Source organism: Vulpes lagopus, chromosome 1 (assembly GCF_018345385.1).
Source record: "Vulpes lagopus strain Blue_001 chromosome 1, ASM1834538v1, whole genome shotgun sequence".
Lineage (NCBI taxonomy): Eukaryota > Metazoa > Chordata > Mammalia > Carnivora > Canidae > Vulpes > Vulpes lagopus.
Window position 1 is genome coordinate 183,866,268 of NC_054824.1, and position 24,982 is coordinate 183,891,249.

General features: G+C 37.0%; 1 protein-coding gene across 7 annotated transcripts in view; it reads left to right on the forward strand.

Moving 5' to 3' along the window:
* CAMSAP2 (calmodulin regulated spectrin associated protein family member 2) overlaps positions 1-24,982 on the forward strand; it is a 112,832-nt gene that overhangs the window by 84,475 nt on the left and 3,375 nt on the right. For 2 of the 7 annotated variants that reach the window (XM_041758793.1, XM_041758831.1), the window contains 12 exons: positions 2,637-2,778; positions 3,078-3,217; positions 9,782-9,878; positions 11,464-11,557; positions 15,010-15,092; positions 15,384-15,453; positions 15,833-18,035; positions 20,081-20,217; positions 20,716-20,936; positions 21,931-22,030; positions 22,816-22,931; positions 24,657-24,775. In XM_041758793.1, coding sequence (XP_041614727.1) covers positions 2,637-2,778; positions 3,078-3,217; positions 9,782-9,878; positions 11,464-11,557; positions 15,010-15,092; positions 15,384-15,453; positions 15,833-18,035; positions 20,081-20,217; positions 20,716-20,936; positions 21,931-22,030; positions 22,816-22,931; positions 24,657-24,775 — 3,522 coding nt within the window. The remainder of the gene's footprint in view (positions 1-2,636; positions 2,779-3,077; positions 3,218-9,781; positions 9,879-11,463; positions 11,558-15,009; positions 15,093-15,383; positions 15,454-15,832; positions 18,036-20,080; positions 20,218-20,715; positions 20,937-21,930; positions 22,031-22,815; positions 22,932-24,656; positions 24,776-24,982) is intronic. The other 5 variants (XM_041758803.1, XM_041758838.1, XM_041758821.1 and 2 more) reach the window with 3 other exon arrangements.

Here is a 24,982-nt window from a genome sequence, read left to right on the forward strand (position 1 = left end):
CTTTAGAAATAGTTTAAAGCATAAGCATTCTTTTGTTAGTCCTATTGATATTTTACAGACGGTCAGTAACGATGTTAAAAAATGTATGGATAAAAAAAAAAATGTATGGATAAAGACTCTCATTAGTTTTAATAACTTTAGGAAAAATGAATATAAATTGCATATGCAAATAATTTGTATCTTAAAATCTTTTTTAAAGACTCATTTCCTTTCAGCCTGAGTTGTAGGGTACACTTTTTGTGTGATAAAAAAGAGATATATTCTCGGTGGCCGTACCAGTATTGGACCTAAATTATACTCAGTTCTGATTTGACCTGAAGGATTGTTCTTTAAGGGTTATATCTTGGTGGTTAGACCACTTAAGAGGTATTTCAAACCCTCAGAAATAAAAATATCATTTAGAAATACACTATAGTGTTGAGAGAAAGAAAATACAATGCCCCTCTTAAATGCCAGATTTCTCAATTTGTAGAAAGAACAGGGAATGTTTCCACACAGCAAGTTTATAAAGCCATATATAGTAAGATTAAGTATTAAAGACTACAACTTTCATGAACTCCAAATGCGAGTTGTACATGACTTCAAGATTAAAAGTTGATTTACCTGATAAATCTTTTAGGATATAATATTCAGGAAAGCATTTTAGCTTGGTCCTCACAAATCCCTGATAATCTATCCTAAGCCATTGACATTTATTGCTAAAGCCTCATAAGGCTGTGTGTGCGTGTGCCTTGTATAGAAGTGCTACTTGGCAGAGAGCAGTAGGACAAATCACACAATTCAGTTCTTTATTCCATGACCCAGGGTGCTCAACTCAGTCCAGTTCAAATTGTAGGCTGAAAACAGGCTACTGCTAGAGATCTGGGAAGTTTGGGAATGAGCCCAGCCAACTTAGAGGATTTCTAAGAGGGAGACTATTTTGTTTCTAGCTGGCCAGAAAAGGAGTGTAAAGATCTGGAACTGTGACTTACCAAATGTGAGAAGGGTAACTTAAGGCTAGCAGATGCTACTGGTTGATTTCTTCTTTCTTTCTCACCCTTCCCTTCACGTCTTCTTTGCTCATTTTTCGTGGTTAAATTTTAAACTTTACTAGCAGCAACGTTGAGGGAGTTTTCATAGGATATTCAACTCAGTAATCAATTAAAAAATTTATATAGTGCCATGTACATAATTTTTTCTGAATATAGGTACTCTGAGTTTGGAGCATACCATTAAATACAGATGTCTAGTGCACACTGATTAAAAAGAACAAGCTCTCTGAATATCTTCAAGAGGAAAAAATGTTCCATGAATCTTGTTCTTGGGTAGCCAGAGAGAAATAGGAATAGATATTTCATTTTTCATTTCTGAGGGATATCATTGAAAGGAAATTTAACTTCACCACCAAATAGTAAATGTTTCCTTTCAATAAATTATTTTTTTATTCTCACAAAAGTATTTTATTTCATAATTATATTTTAATCATAAAATATAGAGATAACCAGTTCAGATGGAGTTAGAAGAAAAATTAGTTTTGATTACTTTAAAAAAAACTTTAAATATCAGTAACCAATATAATCATAAATTTCCCTAATAAAATACTTCACTGTGCATCTTCATTAAATCTTCAGCATTGTTCTCTTGCCTTTAGGAGAGCTGACAGCTAATAATAGGCCAACCTTTAGTTATCACTATGTGCATAGCACTTTATGGGCGTCTCCTTACTTAATCCTTCAGTAGTCCTCCCTATCAAGTAGGTACTAGTATTACCCGTATTTTACAAATGGGGAAACTGAGAAATGAGAGTTGAAGTAATTTGTCTAAGATCGTAGAGCTAGTTAAGTGGCAGAACCAGGATTTGAACCCAGGTAATCTGACTCAAGAGCTTGTTCTCTGAACCATTAAATTTTACAGCATGTCTCACGAATTTGTATCCAGTCACACCAAGCAGTTTTAAAGAAAACAAAGATTTCTTATGTTTTTCTAAGGGGGAGCAGAAATCCTTATATTTGCTCTGTTGTTGGTGAATGAAACCTCACTTGGATTGTTTTTTTTTTTTTTTTCCAGTTTCAAAGTTGTTATACTTTATGTACATTATCTTAACATTCAGATACCAAGCCAGCATAGCTTGGTGATACTCTAGTTCCTCAAAGTGATGTTTCTTATTGCCCAATTTCCTGTAAGAATAGTATTGTATTCTTATACCTGCTTCCCAATTTTGAGAGCTTTTAAAATTCTTTCTGCTCAAGCAGTACACTTGCTTTTTGAATGTAAGAAGTCGTGGTCTAAATTAAATATAACATTAAAATAAATGAATTTTAGGGAAGAACAGAACTGATAATTTGGATACAAAATGTTCTAAATCCATTGTGTGATGCTTTTATTTTTAAATATTTAGCTTAAATGTCATTTCATGTAAATTGGCAATATAACGTTATACTAAGTCCTTGGAAACTGTAATGCTGTTGCTCTGTATTTTACTTTGGTAAAGTAATATCTAGTATTATTTAGGAAAGAGGGGTGTTGCTGAATAGTTCTCATTTCTCCTGATGTATGTAACTGGTACATTAGAATCTATAATACTGTTTTTTTCCCCCCTGTATGTTGTTTAGTATTTACTTGTTTTCATCTCTCTCTCTTTTTTTCTTTTATTGTAGGCTCGTTATAGGAAGGAGCAAACATTGCTCAAGCAACTGCCTTGCATTCCATTGGTAGAAAATTTGTTGAAAGATGGTACAGATGGCTGTGCTTTAGCTGCTCTTATTCATTTTTACTGTCCTGGTGTTGTCAGATTAGAAGGTAAGTGTTACAGTGAAATATTTCTAGGCTATAGATAGATGGTGATAAATATTAAGAAAACAGAATTTAATAAGTAATGAAGGCTTTTAAAAAAACTTTTACATATAATCCTGGAGAAGATAGTTCAGTAAAGTAGTGCTAAGTCTTTCTATGTAGTGGCCACTATATTTGTATGTATATGTAAAACAGATTCCACATAATTGTGTATTTGTACTAAGCCACTAGATTATAAAATAGATATGAAATGTATATTTTCAGATTAACCCAAAGTCATCACCTTGCTCTTTTCCTATTTGAAGATATTTGCTTGAAAGAAACCATGTCTTTGGCTGATAGCCTATATAATCTGCAGCTGATTCAAGAATTTTGCCAAGAATATTTGAACCAGTGTTGCCATTTCACCCTGGAAGACATGCTGTATGCCGCTTCATCCATAAAGGTAAATTAAATAATTCTTGGTGGTTTGTTTTGTTTTGTTTTGCTTTAAGTTTTTTGGAAAAATATAACTAGATATATAAGTGGCATAGTCACTCTAAACTTATAAATTAACTGTTAATATCAGTCAAAAGAGCTTTTGAAAAAAGTTTTATTTGTCTGCCTGTTTTAGGTTTAATACAGTGTTAGCTAAAGATTTCTCTTACAATACAAAGCTAAATTTAAAAGTTGTGGTACAAAATTGACCCATTGTCCTCATGTTAGCACAATAGAGGATAAGCTACTACATGTTTCTGAATCTTAGACAGATGCTGTTATAGTATGGTGGGAGCATAAATGAAGTCCTGGTTACTTTGAAAGTTGTTTACCTTGGAATTCCAATAAATAATATATAGCCTGATGTTTGAATTGACTTAGTCTGGGCATGATCTAGATATAAAGACATTTTCTTAAATCAGGCATATTTAAAATAGATAACTGGACAGATACATCTGTCAGAAGGACTAGAATCAAAAAGATGAGAAATAGGTATTGGCAAGGATGTGAAGAAAAAGGAACCCTTGTGCACTGTTGGTGGGAATGCAAACTAGTGCAGTCACTATGGAAAACAGTATAGAGGTTCCTCAAAAAATTAAAGACAGAATTACCATATGAGGGGCAGCCCGGGTGGCTCAGTGGTTTAGCACTGCCTTCAGCCCAGGGGCGTGGTCCTGGAGACCCGGGATTGAGTCCCACGTCGCGCTCCCTGCGTGGAGCCTGCTTTTCCCTCTGCCTGTGTCTCTGTGTGTGTGTGTGTGTGTGTGTGTCTCATGAATAAATAAATAAAAATCTTAAAAAAAAAGAAAGAATTACCATATGAGGGGTGCCTGGGTGGGTCGGTCAGTTCCCAGCGTTAGGCTCTGCATGGGGGCTCCCTGCTCAGCAGGAGTCTATCTCTCCTCCTCTCTCTGCCTCTCCCCTGGCTTATGCTTTCTCTCACTTGCTCTCTCAAATAAATAAAATCTTAAAAAAAAAAAAAAAGAATTACTATATGATTCAGTAATTCTATTGGCTGTTTACTCAAAGAAAATGAAAACACTAATTCGAAAAAATATATGTACCCCTATGTCTATTGCAGCATTATTCACAATAGCCAAGATAGGGAACCAACCCAAGTGTCCAGCCATAGGTGAATGGATGAAGATGTGGTGTGTATGCACATGCACACACATACAAATATCAGCCATAAAACGAATGAGACCTTGCCCTTTGCAACAACATGGATAGACCTAGAGGGTTATAGTGCTAAGTGAAATAAGTCAGAATAAAGAGAGATACCATATGACTTCACTCATACGTGGAATTTAAGAAACAAACATATGAACAAACAGACAAATTAAAAAAAAAAAATACCCAGACTCTGAAATAGTAGAACAAACTAGTAGGTTGCCAGAGGGGAGGTAGGTAGAGAGATTCGTGAAGTAAAAGAGAAAAAAAAGTAACTGTTTACAGAAAAAGCTTTGGTCACTTTCTGTATCATTTGCTAAATTATTAGAACCACAACTTTGACTTACATTGAGTATCTTAAGACTTCAAGCCTTCAAGGGGTTGCTTGGTCCATGATGCTGGGCACCCGGTCACTTGGTTAGCTTTAATACCAAGTGTTTATAAGGATAAAGGGAATGAGCAGCCCCTTCCCCTCTTAGGGGAAGCATATACTGATATGGTCTCTTTCTTTTTCTTTCTTTTTTTATTTGTTTTTTAAAGATTTTATTTGTTCATGAGAGAGAGGCAGAAATATAGGCAGAGGGAGAAACAGGCTCCGTGAGGGGAGCCAGTGAAGGACTCAGATCCCAGGACCTGGGAACACGCCCTGAGCCGAAGGCAGATGCTCAACCACTGAGTCACCCAGGCGTCCTTGTAGTGTCTTTTCAGTTGGCAGTTTGCCATTACGTAACCAAATTTAAAATGCACAGAAGGCACGTATAAGGATTGTTAGTGGTGAATAGTTGGGAACAGTTCATCTTTGGAGGGACACAATAAAAATGTTTTGTGATATAGTCAAGCTGTTTAAAGGAAGGAGTTGTAGGTATCTTTACTGATCAGGAAAGCTCTCCAAGATGTTATTAAGTGAAGAAAGTGGGTAGCAAACATTATAGTGTGATGTAATTTATATATTAAAAACTATTTTTTCTATTTGTATGCAAATCTGTATATGAAAAAAGGTTAATTAGAAAGATAAACACAAAACTATTAACAGTGGTTTCTTCTGAGGTTGACATTAGGGCTTGGGGGAGAGTAGTTCAGCCGTACTTGGTGTTCCATGTTCTGTACATCTCACCTTCTTCTGCATTGTTTACATTGTTTATGAATGTTAATGTATAATCGCATGACTATCCTAAAGGAAAGAAAGCTGTTAAATGAAATTAATTTGGTATCAAGCCTGGAATATGGCAACGATTTATTGCTGTTTAATCATAAATTCAGAAAGAGATGATCTTTAAAAGCTTTGGTTACTGGGAAAATGCTCTTACTGTGCTGACATCTTGTGGCCGAACATAGTATCATCTTACCAAAGTATTTTTTTCCCCAGCTTTATTGGCTATAATTGACATACAACACTTAAAGTATGCAAAATGATTACCACCAAGAATTAGCTAACACCTCTATCACATCGCATATTTACCATTTCCTTTTTGTGGTGATCTACTCTTTCAGGAACATTTGAGTGTGCAATACATTATCATTAACTATAATCATTAGATTCCCAGTTACTCACTTCTAACTAGAAGTTTTTACCCTTTGACTAAAATCCCCCCTGCCTTTCTTCAGCTCCCCAGTCCCTGGTAAATACTCTATTCTCTGTTTCTATGAGTTCAGCTTTTTTATATTTCACATATAAGTGAAATCATACCGATTTTATCTTTCTCATGGCTGAATTAATATTCCACTGTATTGGATGCACCACATCTCTATCCATTCATTTGGGCTGTTTCCATATATATCTTGGCTATGTGAATAATGCTGCAATGAATACAAATGCAGATTCTCTTTAATCCTGTTTTCAGTTTCTTCATATAAATGCTCAAAAGTGGAATTGCTGGATCTATATGGTAGTTCTGTTTTTAATTCTTTAAGGAATTGCCATTTTGTTTTCCATAGTGGCTGTGCCAGTTTGTATTCCCACCAACTATGTACAAGGGTCCCCTTTTCTCCACATCCTCGCCAACTCTTATCTTTTTGACAATAGCCATTCTAACGGGTGTGAGCTGATATCTTATTGTGGTTTTGATTTGCATTTCTCTCATGTTTAGTGATATTGAACACCAAAGTCCTTAAAATATTCTCAGTTAACAATTTAGTTGAGCACGTAAACAGTGGTTTTCCAGAAGATACAGATTTCAGTTAACTATACTTGTATAGTGGAACCTAGGACCAATACTTTAGTTATAATTTTATACCTTAGCTTTAGAAAATATCCTACGGAGATAAGTATGAAGAGAAATTACAAATCACAGTGATCTCATTACCAGGGAATATTCCCTGTCAATAGTTTGGTATTTTGTGAACTGATCTTTTTGTTACACATTTAATCATTCATTCATTTATACACTGATTCAATAAGTATGTATGTATTGGGCATCTATTATGTACCAGGCACTGTTTTAAAAACTGAAGATATAATGATGAGCACAAGCTTTGTCCTTCTAGATTTTACAGTCTGATGGGTAAAATGGGGAACTCTGGAGAACGTGGTATTAAATGAAACTGGAGAAATTAAAAAGGGACCCCAATCAAGTATGCTCTCATAGCCGATAATCACTTTCCCAAGACCAGTGAAGTGGAGGAAGGGGTATTATTTTGAAAAGTTTGTTTGGCTTAATAGTTTAAGATAAAGCTCTTGTGTTGTAAACAAAAGATGGAAACCATTTAAATCAGAGTGATTATGATGAAGATGGAGAAAAGTGGGTGGATTCCAGAAGTATTTAGGATGCAGAATTTGCAATGATGAACTTTAGTGATGAACTGGATATGGGGAGGAAAAAAAAGAGGCATTGAGGAAGACTCCTAGGTTTCTGGCATGCACGCCGAGGTAGTGATGCCATTGAGTGAGGTAAAACTAGAATAAGGCCAGATTTGTGGGGAAGATCACTAGTTCAGTTCTAGACATTTGAGATGCCTTTGAGATATCTAAGAGGGAATGTTCTGTAGGCCACTGCTTATGTAAGTACATTCAATACATTTGGGAGTCATTTGGTAGCTGATGGGCATGGATGGCAGTTTTCAAAGAGGGGAGGCATCAAGAGTATCAGATTCTGCTGAGAGGTCATGTAAGATGAAGACTGAAAAATCTGTTTGATTTAGCAACAAATTTAAGTCGTTGGTGACTTGAGCAAGTGCTGTTTTGGAGGAATAATGTGCTTGTATGCCAGACTGGAGTGGATTAGGGAGCCGGAAGCCTGATGTTAGCATAGGCCTACCTTAGAGAAATTTATGAAGAGGTAAAAAGGTGGGAGTGAGGAGAAACTGGAGAATGGTGAATTACTGAGTAAAGATTTTGTTTTGTTTTTCATTTGGAAGACCTGAGCATGTTGAAAAGCAAAGAAGGGAGGGTTCTGTTGAGGGGAAGAATAAATATATAGGAGAAAGAACTATAATTAGGAATGTAAAGCTTCTGAGAGAGTAAGCAGGGATGGGATCCAACACAGAGCCCTTGCGATTGCAAGCATTCTCATTTCCTTTCCAAAAAAAAAAAAAAAAAATCACAAATTCTAACAATTGCTTAAACCAGTATGTATTGTCTATAAATGTTTGAATATTCTGGGAATTTGCTAAAAGTAGGAAACCTACCAAATTTTGTTCACCATATGCCTTATCTTCTATAACATTTCAGACTCCTACATTCAACCACATACCTGACAAGTCCACATAAATATCTAATGAATATCTCAAAGCTATTAACTCAGGATTCCTTCCACTATGTAATTATCCCAGTCTTTCCCATTTCATTAAATGGTACTATCAGTTGCTGAAGACAAAACCTAAGTTACCCTTGATTCTTCTCTTTCCCTCACTTTCTACATACAAAATAGCCTTCTGGAACTATCAGGTAAAAGATGAATATTTGAAAATCACCAGCTTACGTATAGATGACCTCTAAATGAGAGTATGTAGAGCTTTGAGGTTTATTCATAATTAACAAGTGGGGCACCTGGGTGGCTCAGTCGGTTTACCATCCAGTTCTTGATTTTGGCTTCCTGATCATGATCTCAAGAACCCGAGGCGGGTTCCTTCTTCACCAGGGACTCTGCTTGAGATTCTTTCCCTTTGCCCCTCCCCCCTGCTTGCAGCTCTAAAATAAATAAATCTTTAAAAAAAAATTAACAGGAGGAAGACATGGCATTAGAAAACATCCATATTTCTAATGATAATTTTGGAAACTGAAATGTAATATGAAATAAGACCTTACTCATTAAATATTAATTTGGGGATCCCTGGGTGGCGCAGCGGTTTAGCACCTGCCTTTGGCCCAGGGCGCGATCCTGGAGACCTGGAATCGAATCCCACGTCGGGCTCCCGGTGCATGGAGCCTGCTTCTCCCTCTGCCTTTGTCTCTGCCTCTCTCTCTCTCTATCTCTCTCTCTGTGTGACTACCATAAAAAAAATAATAATAATAATAATAAATAAATAAATATTAATTTGATAGTAACAATTTTATTAGATGCCAGAATTTAATGAAGTATTATTTTAAGTAATTATAAAACAGATTTTGTGTAGTGTTTTTTTTGTATAGTGTTTTTTAATCTAACCAGATGCCTACAATTAAAATAATTCATCATGTTTATACTTCTATGATGTATGCATCTTAAAATATAAGCTTGTATTAGAAATGTGCTTTTGAGGACCCTTAGTCTTTTCTTATAATTTTAAGCTACTTTAAAAATTATTCGCATTTTCAAATATAAATCATAAAGGGCAAATGACATTGTCAACTTACTAATAACCTTTCAAAGTTAGGTTGCTATATTGTTTAATGTTTCTGTATGTACATTTCAAAATTATTAATAATTAGCCATAGCCATCTAGAGTCTTTTTGTTATTTAGAGCCTGGATTACTGTGAGTGAGTGTAGCATCATCAAGCACATAGATACTGGATTAAGTTTTGGAAAGATTTCTAGGGATCTGGAAAGAGGTTTTTTTTTTTTTTTTTTTTAATGATAGCCACTCTTCAGAGACAAAAGCTGTTTCAGCTGTTTGTATTGACTTTGGACAAAGAGTGCCTTATACATTATATCTCAGAGTTCTATGGTCACAAGTATCGATGCCTACCACATAAATTGGGCTGCTCTTCTGGAAATACAGAGAAAAGCAGCAAAGAGGTTTTGAGTAGCTGTTACAAATTTTGCCTATAAGCATTAATAGTCCATCTCAGATTTAATAGCCTAGCATGGATGTATATACTCCAGTGATGAAGGAATGAGATTTAAACCTATATTTTAATAGGTAAAACAGAATAAAATTGTATTTATTGTTACTTTCTGGTCAAGTCTTACCTGATTTTCTTCTTTTCCTAACTCTTTTATGTAGAGTAATTATCTGGTGTTCATGGCAGAGCTCTTCTGGTGGTTCGAGGTCGTGAAGCCCTCATTTGTGCAGCCTCGTGTTGTTCGTCCCCAAGGAGGTAGTAAGTGTTCCTGCAAACAGACAAAACTGGGTTTATATAACCCCCCTGCTTATTCTGTTTGAGGGGATCCTATTATTGTTATAAAACAGCTACTAGCCTTGATAAATTCTGAATATTTTCATATTGAAAACTACTAAACTCTCTGTGAGGCAGATAACAGGAGAGAATAACTGAATTTGAAGGCTTGTGTTGTGGAACTTTTAGCTTCAACTCTGCCTACTTTCTTCTCTTCGTACCTTTTATTCCCCATTAGATGCTGAGTTTTTAATACTGTAATAGCTGCAATCCACTTAAATAATGGCTTGGCTTTAATCTATAATTTGAATTTACCAATAAACCATAAAAAGGTTTACATACATATTTTTAAATCTGGTATGCTTTGTGATTATTACACATCACCTACTGATTGCACATAATAAGAAAACAAATACAAAAGAAAGGGGTTACTGTAAAGATCCCTAGAAACAAAGAACAAAAAATATCTTCCTGCATTTTCTCTAAAACAAATTTTCCTTTGGCTTCCACTATGAAACCAGAGGCTTATTACTAAACTAAGCTAAATTATAAGTTTAGCTCCACTAAAGAACGTTCTTCCAGGATAACTATGGGACCAGTTCTTTGTGCTGCCAGTGGCTGTCCTGCCAGACACAAGACACATCCCAACTACTTATGTGCTTTCCTTGGCTCCAAACTTTAGTATTTTTCTCACCATTACCCTTACTTCTCCTCTTTTGCCTCCCTCCCCCAAAAAACGGAAGAAAAATATCAGGAAGGAGGAAAAAATATGTAGTCAAGGGAAAGGCATGTCACTGTAGTGAATAGAATTAGCTTGCTTTCGGGATGCCCACTGTATCTCAAGCAAAATTCTATGAAATATGTAATAAAGAGTATTTCATCTGTTCTATCTCTAAGCTGCTTAGGGCAGATTCTGATTATTGAGCCATTATGTATCAAAGAATACCTACAAAGAAGTTGAGATTCTTCCCTAAGGCCATTCTTCCCTAAGATCAGGTGTCTTCAGTAATTATAACCAATACTTGTACAACTTTTAACAATTAATACAGAATTTTCACATGCATCGTGGTCTATGATTTTTATCTGTGAAGCCCACTATTCAAAATATTCAGTTGCTATTACATTAGGTTTCAAAGGCAAAAAGTAAATGGGAGTCTTCCCCAGAGTAATTTATAAAAATGTAAACTCTACCAGGGGGTTTAATTATTAACCAGTGAAATTCTCTCTCTTAATTGATTACCAAAATAGCAACTATTTCGTAAAAAAGCAGAAATTACCATATGTAACTGAAGTTCTGTGAAAGCTTTAGCAAAATTAGACACTCAGATTTAGTTTTAAATATGTGTTTATTTTTTGTTAGGCCTCTTTCTCCCCACCTTCCCCCTCAGTTAGCTTTAATTAAGTGAATTTTTTTTAAGCCAGAACACTTAAAGAAGAGTTTAAAATTTTACCTTTGAAAATTTAAGAAGAAAATTTGCAGTATGCTATCTTAAAGAAAAATGGAAATTTCTGAAATAATGTTGGAAACATGCTAAATACCTAATTTTGAGGCTTATATCTTTTATTATAGCTGAACCTGTGAATGATATGCCTTCAATTCCTGTCTTGAATGCAGCCAAAACAGACATCTTGGACAGTTCATGTAGTTCTGACTTCACTGCAAGGTAGAGTCCAGAATGACTTCATTTTCACTATTTCCATCTCATTTGCTAATGAAATCAAAATAACATTTTGTTTTTAAAATTTCAGTTGGACTTAAGTTTTAATTAGCTTACTGTATTACGGCCTGTTTTAACTTAAATGTTAGGGAATACACAGAAATGAGTATTTCATAAATAGGCTTTTATGAGTCACACTCAAAAGTGGGATAATACATTCTGAAGTTCAGATAACCAGGTTGAAACCAAACTTTTGCTGTAAAACTTGTTTATCATTGAGAACTGCTTAAATGATAACCCTTGGGGTGGGGGGAGTTTTAAATTTCTATTTGGCTTTAAAAAAAGTTTTTTTTTTTAATTTTTAAATCTTTGAGGTAGTTTCCCTTAGTGTTTTGTTTGCTGGTTACTATAGCTAACCAAAGATCACAATGGAGTGTTTATTGTAATATTGGATCTTTATGTGTGATGCTTTAGTTCTTAATATCAGGAACTGAAGTGAAAGCAAAGTAAGAATTTAGTATCAGGATAATCCTGACTTCTGGCCCAAATGTATGCTAGAGAACATTGGTTGGTTTAAAAATATTTTTCTGCAGATCCTGTAAGTAACTTTTTATGTGTATTTACTAGAACCTAAAATTTATATTGACTTTGGGCTCCCTAATTTACCTGATTTTTTTTTTTAAGTTTAAAATTGATGTATTTTGCAGTGTTTTAGAAATCCAAGTAGATCCATTAAAAATACATTTTAAAAATGATGAATAAGCATTTGAAAGTACTTTATGAACTTGTACTGAGCTCTCACCTACTTCACACATGTAAGAAGTCTCTCTCTCAAGTGGGTGCTAATGAGCGTAAACTGGAACCTTGACAGAACCCTTCCAGTACCCTTCCAGCCTTCGTCGGGCTTCTTACCTCTGAACTGGCCCATGTCTGCAAAGTATTTTCTACAAATTAAGAAAGCATTTTCCTTCCCTTACCCTCTGATTTACTACCATGAATTGTCTTACTACTTCCATTAAGTTGCCTATTCTGTAACTAAGCTTGAGATTTTACAAAAAGAGGTTAAGTTAGGATATTGCTGATCTAGGAGCTTCTCTATATTTTTTTCCCACAGGAAACTTTTTTCCTTAGAGATTTTATTTATTTATTCCTGAGAGACAGAGAGAGGCAGAGATACAGGCAGAGGGAGAAGCAGGCTCCATACAGGGAGCCCGACGCGGGACTCGATCCCAGGACCCCGGGATCACGCCCTGAGCCAAAGGCAGACGCTCAACCACTGAGCCTCCAGGCGTCCCTGGGAAACTTTTTTTTACACATTAATTTCCTCAGTGTCTTCCTGGGTTGATTACATAGTGACATTTCCTTCCTTGAAAATTTAGAAAACATTCAGTATTCTAGTTTATGACTCTTGTACAATTAAGTCTTTAAAATCTCTGAAACTTTCTGCTTCAAGACCAGATTATCCCATAATTATTATTTCTAGAACCTGAGTTGGCCACTTTTCACATTTCTGACACTGGAAAATGTCTTCAGGCTCTCTAGAAGACTCCTCTCTTTTCTGTTTCTCAGATATCCGAGTGGCTGTCCTTACTCATTTTTCCTAGCAGATGAATATCTAAATTCTTTTCCTTGAAGAGACGCTGTGTAGCTGTCATTCTAGGATCTTACTGATCCTCTCATTTCTCTGTAAGTCTCCATGTGATCCACTGGAGTTCTCCCATTGTAGAACTTTACAGGAAAATGTCAAATATTTTTACTCTTCCTGAGAATAACGCCATCACGTGTACAAATGTGAGTGCCCCTAAGTAATGAGGTTATGAGGGGAAAACAAACGAAGAAGAAGACAGACAAAGCAAACAACATTTGTAGCAGCTGCTCGGCACACTTGACTCCTAACCTGCTTAGCAGTTACACCAGATCAAAATTCCCTAGGCAAGTGTGAAAGTGAGGCAGTTGATAGGAATTTAAAACACTTTAGCCATTAGCTAGAGAAGGAGAGTGAATATATTTTAATCACTAAAGTGTATAGTCAGGATGAGCCTCCTGTCAGGGATGTAAGGGAGGGTAGAAACAGGCCGGGGTCTTAGAGAAGGGATAACAGAAACCAACGTGACTGACAGGGGCAGGTGGGTACTCCCCGACAGTCCTAACAAATGATTACAAACAAAACTGAGGAAATGTGATGTGCACTTTAGGGGGAAAAGGCACACAGAAGCGGATCATCATTTGCTCTGGAGAGAACAGGGTTCTGCAAATTCTTCAGCTATCATTAACTTTAGAAAAGCTCACTGATGAAGCTTTCATTGAATAGTAATAATAGTACATCCTGTTCCCCAGTGTATTCTCGACTGGCTGGGGGGGTGGGGGGTGGACAGCATGTAACTTCTGCACCTGGCTATAAGGCAGGCTACAACAGACTTGAAAGTTGGTGAAAAACTAAATTCAGGCCAAATGTCATGATATTTTGAGAAGTAGACTACCTAATCCCTTGCATTAATTCAAATGGGGTGGGATTAAGAAATAGGAAAGCTTCATATCTCTGTAGGCATTGAGGCCTTCAGGGTGAGCTCAGTATGTTATTATTAATTTTGATGTAACTGTTAGAGATGTGCTAACACAGGTCCATGAGCAGGGAGGCTGCCAGGATCTTTTACAGGGGTATATTATACCTATAGTTTCTAGAGATTTAAATTGGGCCAAAACATTTCAAACTAATGACCTTTTTTAAGTATTTGATTTATTTTTAGGGGATCCCTGGGTGGCTCAGCAGTTTAGTGCCTGCCTTCGGCCCAGGGAGTGATCCCGGAGTCCCGGGACCGAGTCCTACATCAGGCTCCCTGCATGGAGCCTGCTTCTCCACCTTTCTCTCTATCTCTCACTGTGTCTCTCATGAATAAATAAAATCTTTTAAAAATTATCTATTTTTTATAATAATAAATTTTTTAAAAATTATTTTTTAAAAATTATTTTTAAAGATTTTTAAAGTTTATTTGAAAGAGAGCCTGCACCAGCAGGGGAGAGGGGTAGAGGAGAAGCAGACTCCCTGCTGAGGACCCCTGGACCCCTGAAGTCCCCAGGACCCTGAGATCATGACCTGAGCCACAGGCAGGTGCTTAAAAGACAGCCACCCAGATGGCCCTCAAACTGATGACTTTTGTTTCTGTTTTTCTATTTGTAAAATGAAAATAATATACCATACCTTATCTCACAAGGACATTCAGATATGTATGAAAATGTTTCAAGCTCTTTGACTAAAAGACATAAAATACATAGAGATTCACATATTAATAGCCATTTTTGGTTCAGACAATATATATTATGTTTTCTTTTTTGTTTTTTTAATTTAGGATGGAGAATCAGAGGTGATAACGTTGTTTCTGATTTCAGCCATTCTGTGTAAAGTTTATATTAAAGAACTAAAACATATTAAAGCATTTTTAATTTCTTTTACATTGCAGTGGGGAAGGCGCTGCATTTACACAGTCTCATCATCATTTGCCTTCTAGACATTCGCGCCCCCAAGCTCATTCTTCAGCCTCAGGTAATATATTTTTTTTCAAAAAGCCTAGGTTAACTGAGAAATGATTGGTAATAAATGTAAATAAAAATATCCAGTCCTTTTTTTTTTTTTTTGGAAAAGTGTTTTATATATATATATACTAAGAGTTTGATCTGTTTCTCTGCACTTGCTTTTCTTAATAAAGTAATCTCTATTTCTCCATATAGATTTACTTACTTTTTAGTGTTATTAATGAATCCTGAAATATTTGAAATCTGTTTAGCTGTAAATTTTTTTTTACATACTTTCAATGACTTTTTTTCACATTTGAAGGAGGAATTAGAAGATCTTCATCTATGTCCTATGTTGATGGTTTCATAGGGACATGGCCCAAAGAGAAAAGGTAAACAAAAGGAATTATTTTTAGTATATTCACATTATCAATGAATGTTGTTTACTGAATCGCTGTATTTTACACCTGCAGCTAATGTAACATTGTCAACTATTCAGTTATTAAAAAAAAAAGAAAGAAATGCTAATTCTTTCTCTATTTTGTTGGTAGCCAAGTTACAATTAGTACCTAACTTTGAAAAGGGCAATATAGGCAAATGCGAGAGATGAAATTTTAAAGGTAATCCAGTGGCCTTATGCTTACCTTGAGAACAACAGGATTATGAGAAATGGGAAAAGAAAAGAAGTGTAATTTTAAATAACTATTAAAGGGTAGCAAATCATTTTTTTTCTGGGCCTATTTAAGGATTTTCTCTTTAAATCTTTTTTAGATCATCAGTGCATGGAGTTTCGTTTGATATTTCTTTTGATAAAGAAAATACTGTACACAGATCCACTCCAAACCGAGGAATCACTCGTTCTATTAGTAATGAAGGACTAACTCTGAACAATAATCGTGTATCTAAAAATACTAGGAAAAATTTGTCCTTCAAGCCAGTAAATGGAGAAGATGAAGCAGAAAGCATCGAAGAAGAGCTTAATATAGACTCTCACAGTGACCTCAAATCTTACATGCCCCTTAATACAAATGAACTAAATTCTAATGAGAACATTCACTATAAGCTTCCAAATGGAGCTTTACAAAACAGAGTACTTCTTGATGAGTTTGGCAATCAGATCGAGACACCAAGCATTGAAGAAGCTTTACAAATAATTCATGATACTGAAAAATCTCCCCATACATCTCAGTCAGACCACATTGCTAATGGCTTCTTTCTTCATAACCAGGAAATGAGTATCCTAAATTCGAACATCAAGCTAAATCAGTCTAGTCCTGATACCATAACTGATACAAAAGGTGCCTTGAGTCCCATAACTGACAATACTGAAGTAGACACTGGAATTCATGTTCCTTCAGAAGATATCCCTGAAACCATGGATGAAGATTCTTCTCTGAGAGATTATACTGTCAGCTTAGACTCTGACATGGATGATGCATCTAAATTTCTTCAGGATTATGATATGAGAACCAACAACACCAGAGAAGCTTTGAGTCCTTGTCCAAGTACTGTGAGCACCAAGTCTCAGCCAGGTAGCAGTGCTTCCTCTAGTTCTGGAGTTAAGATGACCAGTTTTGCTGAACAGAAATTCAGGAAACTGAATCATACTGATGGGAAAAGTAGCGGGAGCAGTTCTCAGAAAACTACACCAGAGGGCTCTGAACTTAATATTCCTCATGTGGTTGCTTGGGGACAAATTCCGGAAGAAGCAGGCCTCCCACAGGGCCGGGACACCACCCAGCTGTTGGCCTCTGAAATGGTGCACCTTAGGATGAAGCTGGAAGAAAAGCGGCGAGCTATCGAAGCCCAGAAGAAGAAGATGGAGGCGGCGTTCACTAAGCAGAGGCAGAAGATGGGAAGGACGGCGTTTCTTACCGTCGTGAAAAAGAGAGGGGACGGCATTTCCCCGCTTCGAGAGGAAGCAGCCGGTGCGGAAGATGAGAAAGTGTATACCGATCGAGCAAAAGAGAAGGATGCACAAAAGGCTAGTGGACAGAGGAGCAAGTCCCTGGCAGATCTAAAGGAAAGCATGGAGACTCCTCAAGCCAAGTGGCTGAAGTCTCCAGCCACACCGGTTGATCCAGAGAAGCAGTGGAACCTGGCAAGCCCCTCAGAGGAGACTTTAAATGAGGGAGAGATCTTGGAATATACAAAGTCCATTGAAAAGCTAAATTCATCTCTGCATTTTCTACAACAAGAAATGCAGCGCTTGTCACTGCAGCAGGAGATGTTAATGCAGATGAGGGAACAACAGTCATGGGTGATTTCCCCTCCTCAGCCCTCCCCGCAAAAACAGATCCGAGATTTTAAACCTTCCAGGCAGGCAGGCCTGTCGTCAGCCGTTGCGCCCTTCTCGTCGGACGCCCCCCGTCCTACCCATCCATCTCCACAGTCTTCCAGCAGGAAGAGCACGTCTTTTTCTGTTAAAAATCAAAGGACTCCTAGGCCAAATGAACTAAAAATAACGCCTCTGAATCGAACACTGACGCCCCCTCGGTCTGTGGATAGTCTTCCTCGGTTACGGAGGTTTTCACCAAGTCAAGTTCCTATTCAGACTAGGTCATTTGTATGTTTTGGGGATGACGGAGAGCCTCAGTTAAAGGAATCCAAGCCTAAGGAAGAAGTTAAAAAGGAGGAGCTGGAATCCAAAGGGCCCGCAGGACAGTATGTGCATAAACCGGAGGAAAAGGAGGTCAAGCCTCTTGAGTCCACAGTTTCCGAAGTCCTGTCGCAGCCTATCACGGAGACCGTGTGTCTGACTCCAAATGAGGACCAGCTGAACCAGCCCACAGAGCCGCCTCCTAAGCCTGTTTTCCCGCCTGCTGCTCCTAAAAATGTTAATCTGATTGAAGTTTCCCTCTCTGATCTGAAACCTCCTGAAAAGGTTGATGTATCTGTTGAAAAATATGATGGAGAAAGTGATAAAGAACAATTTGATGATGACCAGAAAGTATGCTGTGGGTTCTTTTTTAAGGTAATACTAATCTTCATCGTTTCAGGCATCATCATTTGATGGGTTTGGCTGTAGTTGGCATGCTTGCCTGTCTCAGTAGTAGTCCCTTCTGCTAGAGGCTTCCCACTAACCCCGAACTACATTTTGGAGCCCCCTTGGTGGACTGTAGTAACAACCAAGCACGGTGAACAGTCTTCCTTTCACCAACATCACTGTACAGGTTTACATATGGTGGTTTTGCTCCTCTGCCTCTCGCTCGCTTTCACAAAAGCCTTTTAAAGAATGTGAAGCTATTTGGATCTCTTCAAAGAGTTACTCGATTGTCAGTTTGTAAAGAACACATAATTTGGCATTGTGTCTAAGTATGTTTCTTTTTTTAATTTTCAACATCTTTATATGTTTTGTTTCTTAATCTGTTTTTAAAAATTGACTGGATACAGTCTTGCAAGGTGTACTATGTAAAAATAACAAATATAGTTGGAACAGTTATTGCAATAGCTCCTTTAAAAGCATTCCATAAAGGTCCTAGCATATGACTCCTATTTCAGTATTGACATTGGATGTAATGTACTGCAGCCAGCTAACACAAATAACGAACGGTGTCACCTCTTGATGGTGAAGATACTAAAATTTATCCTAGGTATTAGAAAAACAAGAAAAGCCTAATAACATTTTAAAATTTTTCTCCTGGGATGCCTGGGTGGCTCAGCAGTTGAACATCTGCTTTCAGCTCAAGTCGTGATCCCGTGGTCCTGGGATCAAGTCACACGTCGAGCTCCCTGCATGGATCCTGCTTCTCCCTCTGCCTCTGTCTCTGCTTCTCTCTCTCTCTCTCTCTGTGTCTCTCATGAATAAGTAAATAAAATCTTTAAAAAATAATAATAATAAAATAATAAAAATTTTCTCCTAATGATCCATTTTCTTCATCTTTATGTTTTCCCATATTTTTCAAATTACCTATAGGAAAGACTATAGGTAGACTTTTTTTTTTTAATTATCAGAAACACAGATTTGTTTCTTTTTTTAATTATGAGGAACTACAGTAAGATTATCTCTGATCCTGTATATAGCTCCACAATGCAGAATACAGAGGAAAAAGACAACACTCAACAGGATCAGTTTATAATTTAAGATTTTAAATTGAAACAGCAGTAGGAATAAGAACCCAAGAATATTGGAGTGATTACAATCACTAGTTTTACTTATGGTCATTTTATAATTGAGATCAACTTTAAAATATGTTAGAAACATCCAGAGTGATTGCCTTTTAACCCCTTTTTAAAAAAAAGTTTAGAAATTTGAATATTTTGTCTCTTAACCATGTAAGATGACTAATTTTTAATAGAATGCTCTTATAGACTTGAACAGATACAGTTTACTAATTTGAGAGACCTTGGCTACCTCTTTTACCTGCAGAGAGAGGAAAACAGAGGGAAGAGGATCCTTCAGTATAAAACAGGCAGCACATCTGTACCTTCATGTCCATTCTGTCCAGGCAACAGGGATTTCATTCATGTGACCTACCGTATAGCTAATTTTTTGGTACTTTTACTTGAGTTTATTGAGCATGTATTTTAGATACAATTTTAATGCAATTTTTAAAAAATATTTCATTTTTAAGTAATCTCCACACCCAATGTGGCGCTCAAACTCAGGACCCTAAGATTAGGAGTCAACATGCTCTTCTGACTGAGCCAGCCAGGTGCCCCAGTTTTAATGCAGTTTTTTAAATGGAGGGGAAACTCTCTACTTCTAAGTTATTTATTAGGTCCAACAAAACCTCTCTCTCTCTTTTCTTTTTTCCCCCTTTTTTACAGTTCTTTGCAAACTTCCTAGGTTTGGAAAACGTAATTAAGTAAGTTTAAGTGTCCTTTGGTAGTTGATAGAACTGTTACTGCTTTAATTCATTTCTTCCTTCCTAATTTCTGGAACGTGTCCTCATAATGGTGGAGTTGGAATAAGGATAACTAGATAGTTCGTATTTTTATTTATAAATGTGACCACAATTGAAAATGAGAATATTGGTGGTATAACATTTCCTGTTTTTCAATGAAATCCATGCTTAGGATGATCAAAAAGCAGAAAATGATATGGCAATGAAACGGGCAGCTTTGTTGGAGAAACGACTGCGGAGGGAGAAGGAGACTCAGCTTCGCAAGCAGCAGCTGGAAGCAGAGATGGAGCATAAGAAAGAAGAAACGAGGTAAAGGCTACGGCTGTGCTGGCCCTGGATCTGAGCTGAGGGTGCGCAGCCACGCCAAGGACCGTCCAGGCTGTAGCTGGAGGCAGTGCTTTCTCAGGGATACTTAACAGCTTTTTCAGATGTTTGCAGTGTATGTAGACAACTGAATTACTGCTGACCTTTGGTGTTTTTTAGAAGTTAATTTATTTTCCCAAAGTATTGGTCATTTGTACATTTTTACGCTAAGTTTGGGGCATTTCAAAGTGACGTTCTTCAGAAACATTAATGTGACTTCACTGGTTTTTACACACAAATGTATTTTTTAAAAGCAGTTATTTACCAATGGTAGGTGTATGTATTTTTTAATGCTCTAAATTATCTCAAGTATATTTTTAAAAAACCATTTTTCCCCAAGGTGCTGAAATGTAATAATTCTCCCTTCTCTCATCAAAGCCATACTCCCCAATGTCTGGTTTCTTTAGTGTGTAGAATAAGAAATTTAACCATTTGGTTTCTTAGGCGTAAAACTGAGGAAGAGCGTCAGAAGAAGGAAGATGAGCGAGCGCGCAGAGAATTTATCAGACAAGAGTACATGAGGCGCAAACAATTGAAACTAATGGAAGACATGGATACAGTAATCAAACCCCGTCCTCAAATAGCAAAACAAAAAAAACAGCGCCCAAAATCTATTCACAGAGATCATATCGAGTCTCCCAAAACACCAATAAAAGGTCCTCCAGGTAACACAGCTTATTATGAAGAGTCTGTTCATAAAAAAACACCAGCCTGGTTTTCATACTAACTCGACTGTGCTTTGGAATGCTAAATTGGGTACACTATTTGAGATGATGCATGCTCCTAATTTGGAAAGCCAAAATGAGCAAATGTCGTTTTGGGTTTTTTTTTTTTATGACTTAAGTGTGTTATGTGTGCATGCATATATTCAGTAGAGCCAGGGTGAGTGCTAAAGCATCCAGTGTAAATACTAACTGATTAGGGAACTCTGCTCTCAGATATTAATCTCTCTGAATTGTTAATTACCCTTTCCATGCTTGTCCATTTAAGGGTAAATACTGTATGCGTAGAAATACGTAAGAAATACATTAGTATGATAAGGAATATAAAAACAAGAATTCATGAGGCCCTTCTTTAAGACAGAAATGGTCACACGTCCAAATCTATAATATTTGGAGTTGAGAGTCGAATCCTAAAATTTAGGACACATACTCACTTTTAAAAATACATACATTTTTTAAAACTAAGCACCATGGAAAATTTTAGAGAATTCCCATAGTTACTCCAAAACTGAGGAAAAATAACAACATAACACTGACTGTTTAAAGAGAGCTCTGCCTTTTCTAGCCAACAAAATTTCTTGATACCCTGTACTGACTAAAATTAGTAAATTAATTTCCCATGTAGGAATTAGATATTCCTAAATATATTTTATTCTTTTAAATTTCTTTTGTTAACTCTTTTTCTTACAGCTAGACTATCAGTGTCTCATATTATCACTTCCCTTTTAACAGCAATTAGTTTTATTTCTCAAAAGTAGGTACACTGCTAATTGTAAGTAAATTGTGCATATATGCATGCAGGCATACCACGGGTTTAGAGTAAAAGGTTAAAAAAAAGAAAAACCACAGAAGTGCAGTTTTCATATGCTGGTGTTATCTAATGAACAGACTCTTTTCTAGTTGCTCCTTTTAAATTTCTAATTTTGTTTTTATTCAGGATCACGAATTTATCGTGTTTTTTCAGTCTCTAGCCTTTCTTTGGCATCACTGAACACGGGTGACAACGAGAGTGTGCATTCAGGCAAGAGGACACCAAGGTAAATCCATAATGTGAACATTTTTCACTGAAAAGAATGTTTCCTGCAATTATGTTGTATTTTATTTTATTTATTTATTTTTTTATGTTGTATTTTATAATGAATGGATCATAACACAAATTTTTATAGTTTCATGATTGGGACTATTTGTGTTTCTGTTTAAAGAAATTTACATATAAAGTGGTCTGTTCATATTTGACTTTTTTATCTTCTAGGATTTTAGGGTTACTGATATTGGTAAGATACTTTGTTATAAACTGTAGAACATTAACAGTAATTGCTGATATGGTTATGGTAGTCATAGTGTTCAGAATTAGTACCTCATTTAAGTGCCTGCCTCTCTACTTTTGTCCCCATAGAATAATTCCAAAGTAGGCTGCCTAACTTACGAAGGATCTTTTTTATTGTCTCTCTGGGATGTAGATTAGAAACTGAAAGTCCTATTTCATTACATTACACTATAATACCTGTATACAAAGAGAAGGTCGTGACAGGCATGAGCTTTGAGTTTTGATCTTTGTATTACCAACCTGTCGCAGCCATTGGTTAGGAAACATTTCATATGGAAAACAGAAAACATTCATCCTTTCATCCAAGTACTTCATCCAAGTACTTACGGAATGCCTGTTCTGTCCAGGCTCTTGGATATATAGTTGCGAATAAGGCAGTTACACCATCTTTTGATTTTTAAGCTTTATTTTGTTTGGTACTGTCAGATATACCCCTTCTGACCCCAAATATTCTTCTGTTTGAGGCATTAAAAAAATGTTTTATTTACCATTCAGATCTGAGTCTGTAGAAGGCTTCCTGTCTCCAAGTCGTTGCGGCAGTCGAAATGGGGAGAAGGACTGGGAAAATGCATCGACAACCTCTTCAGTAGCTTCTGGAACAGAATACACAGGTCAGAGTCTACATTTTTAGGGAGACAATTTACCACAGTCATGAGAACAAATACAGGCTCTACTAACGAAAGCTTCATTGGTTCGTCTCTCGGTCTAGACATGGAGAGTGATCAGGAACACGGAGTGCAGATGGTCCCTTTTAGGGAGGTCGGTTTCTTGATACGGTTGCACTTACGGAGGTAGTAACTTGTGTCAGATGACTTGAAATCAATTTCTAAGCAAAATGAGTAGTACTCATTTTTAGAGAAATTCTATCAGCAGTACATAGGTCCTGAGTCTTGTACTGAGAAAAGGCTAGAATCCACAAAGGCCTCTCTAACATTGGGATTTCAGGTATCTAGAGTTGTGCATCTTTCACATATATTAAGCCAAGGTGTAGGGGAGAGGAGGTAGCACCTGGCTGGCTCAGTGGAGCGTGCAACTCTTGACCTAGGGATGGTGAGTTTAAGCTCCATGTTGGGTATAGATTCCTACTAAAAAAAAAAAAAAAAACAAACCCAAAAGTATTAAGGAGGTTCTGAAAGATAAGAAGAGTACATTGGATCCAGGAGGGCATCCAGCCTCCCATCAGATCCTCTCGAGCTTTGTTTGGGTGGGCATTACTGAAACAAAAGCAAATTGAAGAAGAGAATGTAAAACACTTAAAAAGAAATGAAGCAGGAGAAGAAATATGAGCAGCCCTTGAGATCTAAAGTGGAAAGGCATAGGAGGATGTGCAGAGGGGAAGAGCAGGGGGCAGGGAGTGTGCCTCCCTCTGCATGTGACCCACTGGAAGCGGAAGCCCCATGAAGGCCTAAAGAGGTTAGAACTTGCTAACTTCCCACATGTACTCCGCTCCTGTGGTCACTTTGACACCCCTAATGCCGGGGATTGGCCAGGATTTCCTTGTTTTTCCCTCTGCTTCTCTACGTTCACTTAACAATCCTATCTGCCAGGCAGTGTTCCAGATCTAGAGCTAGAGTTGCAGTGGTGTGCCAGACGAGCTCGTACCATAGGGCTCTTGAAACTGCTAAATTTTCAGGAATTATGCAGGCTGCAGAACCATTAGTAGCTTGATACCCTGGTCATGGTAGCAGTGACTTCTATCACAGAAATAGGTAAATGCTGCAAATCAGGGCTGATTTTTTTTCGCACAGGTAACTGGTTTCTCAGCTCACTACTGAGGGTAAGGACAGTCCTTGCCTTCCAGGACAGAGTTTAGTGAGAATGAAGTAGGGAGTCTGTACTGTATTACCCTTCATAGTAGGAATGTTCCAGGAAAATGGCAGAAGATGCTTCTGTACTTTGCAGACTGAGGAGTAGAATTATTGGTTAAAGAAAACAAATGCTTTAAGAAAACTCAGACATGTGGACGAAGAGAAAGATGAAGCTTTTTCTTCTCTTTTTAAAAGTTACAATTACTCATGGACCCATTCTGCTTTAAATTCACCAATAACATTACCAGACTTCAGAAAGAAGGCGAAGCAGACAGTGTGGCAATTACATAGCCCTGTCTGATTTCCAGCACTGCCGTCTCACAGCAGCCTTGGAACATCCCTAAGATGTATCGCGGTGTGGATAAAACAATGTTCTGACTGGAGGATAGCCAGTCAGAGGCCTTTAGACACAGATTTTGATTTTTTGTTAGTGATTCCTCAGTATAGGAACAATTATATCATTTAAACATAGTAGTGTTCTGACCTAGGAATGCTATTTTTTATTTTGCTGCTGAATTCTTACCACAGGACCAAAGCTCTACAAAGAACCCAGTGCAAAATCCAATAAGCACATAATACAAAATGCTTTAGCTCATTGCTGTTTGGCTGGAAAAGTAAATGAAGGTCAGAAGAAAAAAATACTGGAGGTAAGCACGTTTGCATGAAAATTAAATTTGGCAACATTCTAAAATTGTAAGGAGTCTTCACAGCTACCGATCCAAGAGAAAATACTCTTCATCTCCTCCTAGGATATCAACAGCCCAGAAGAGATCTGTAGCTATGTTTCAATTTTAGACTGAGTTAGTTCACTTTCACATGGGGTGTTAGAAGACTTCAGACTTAATTAAGACTAG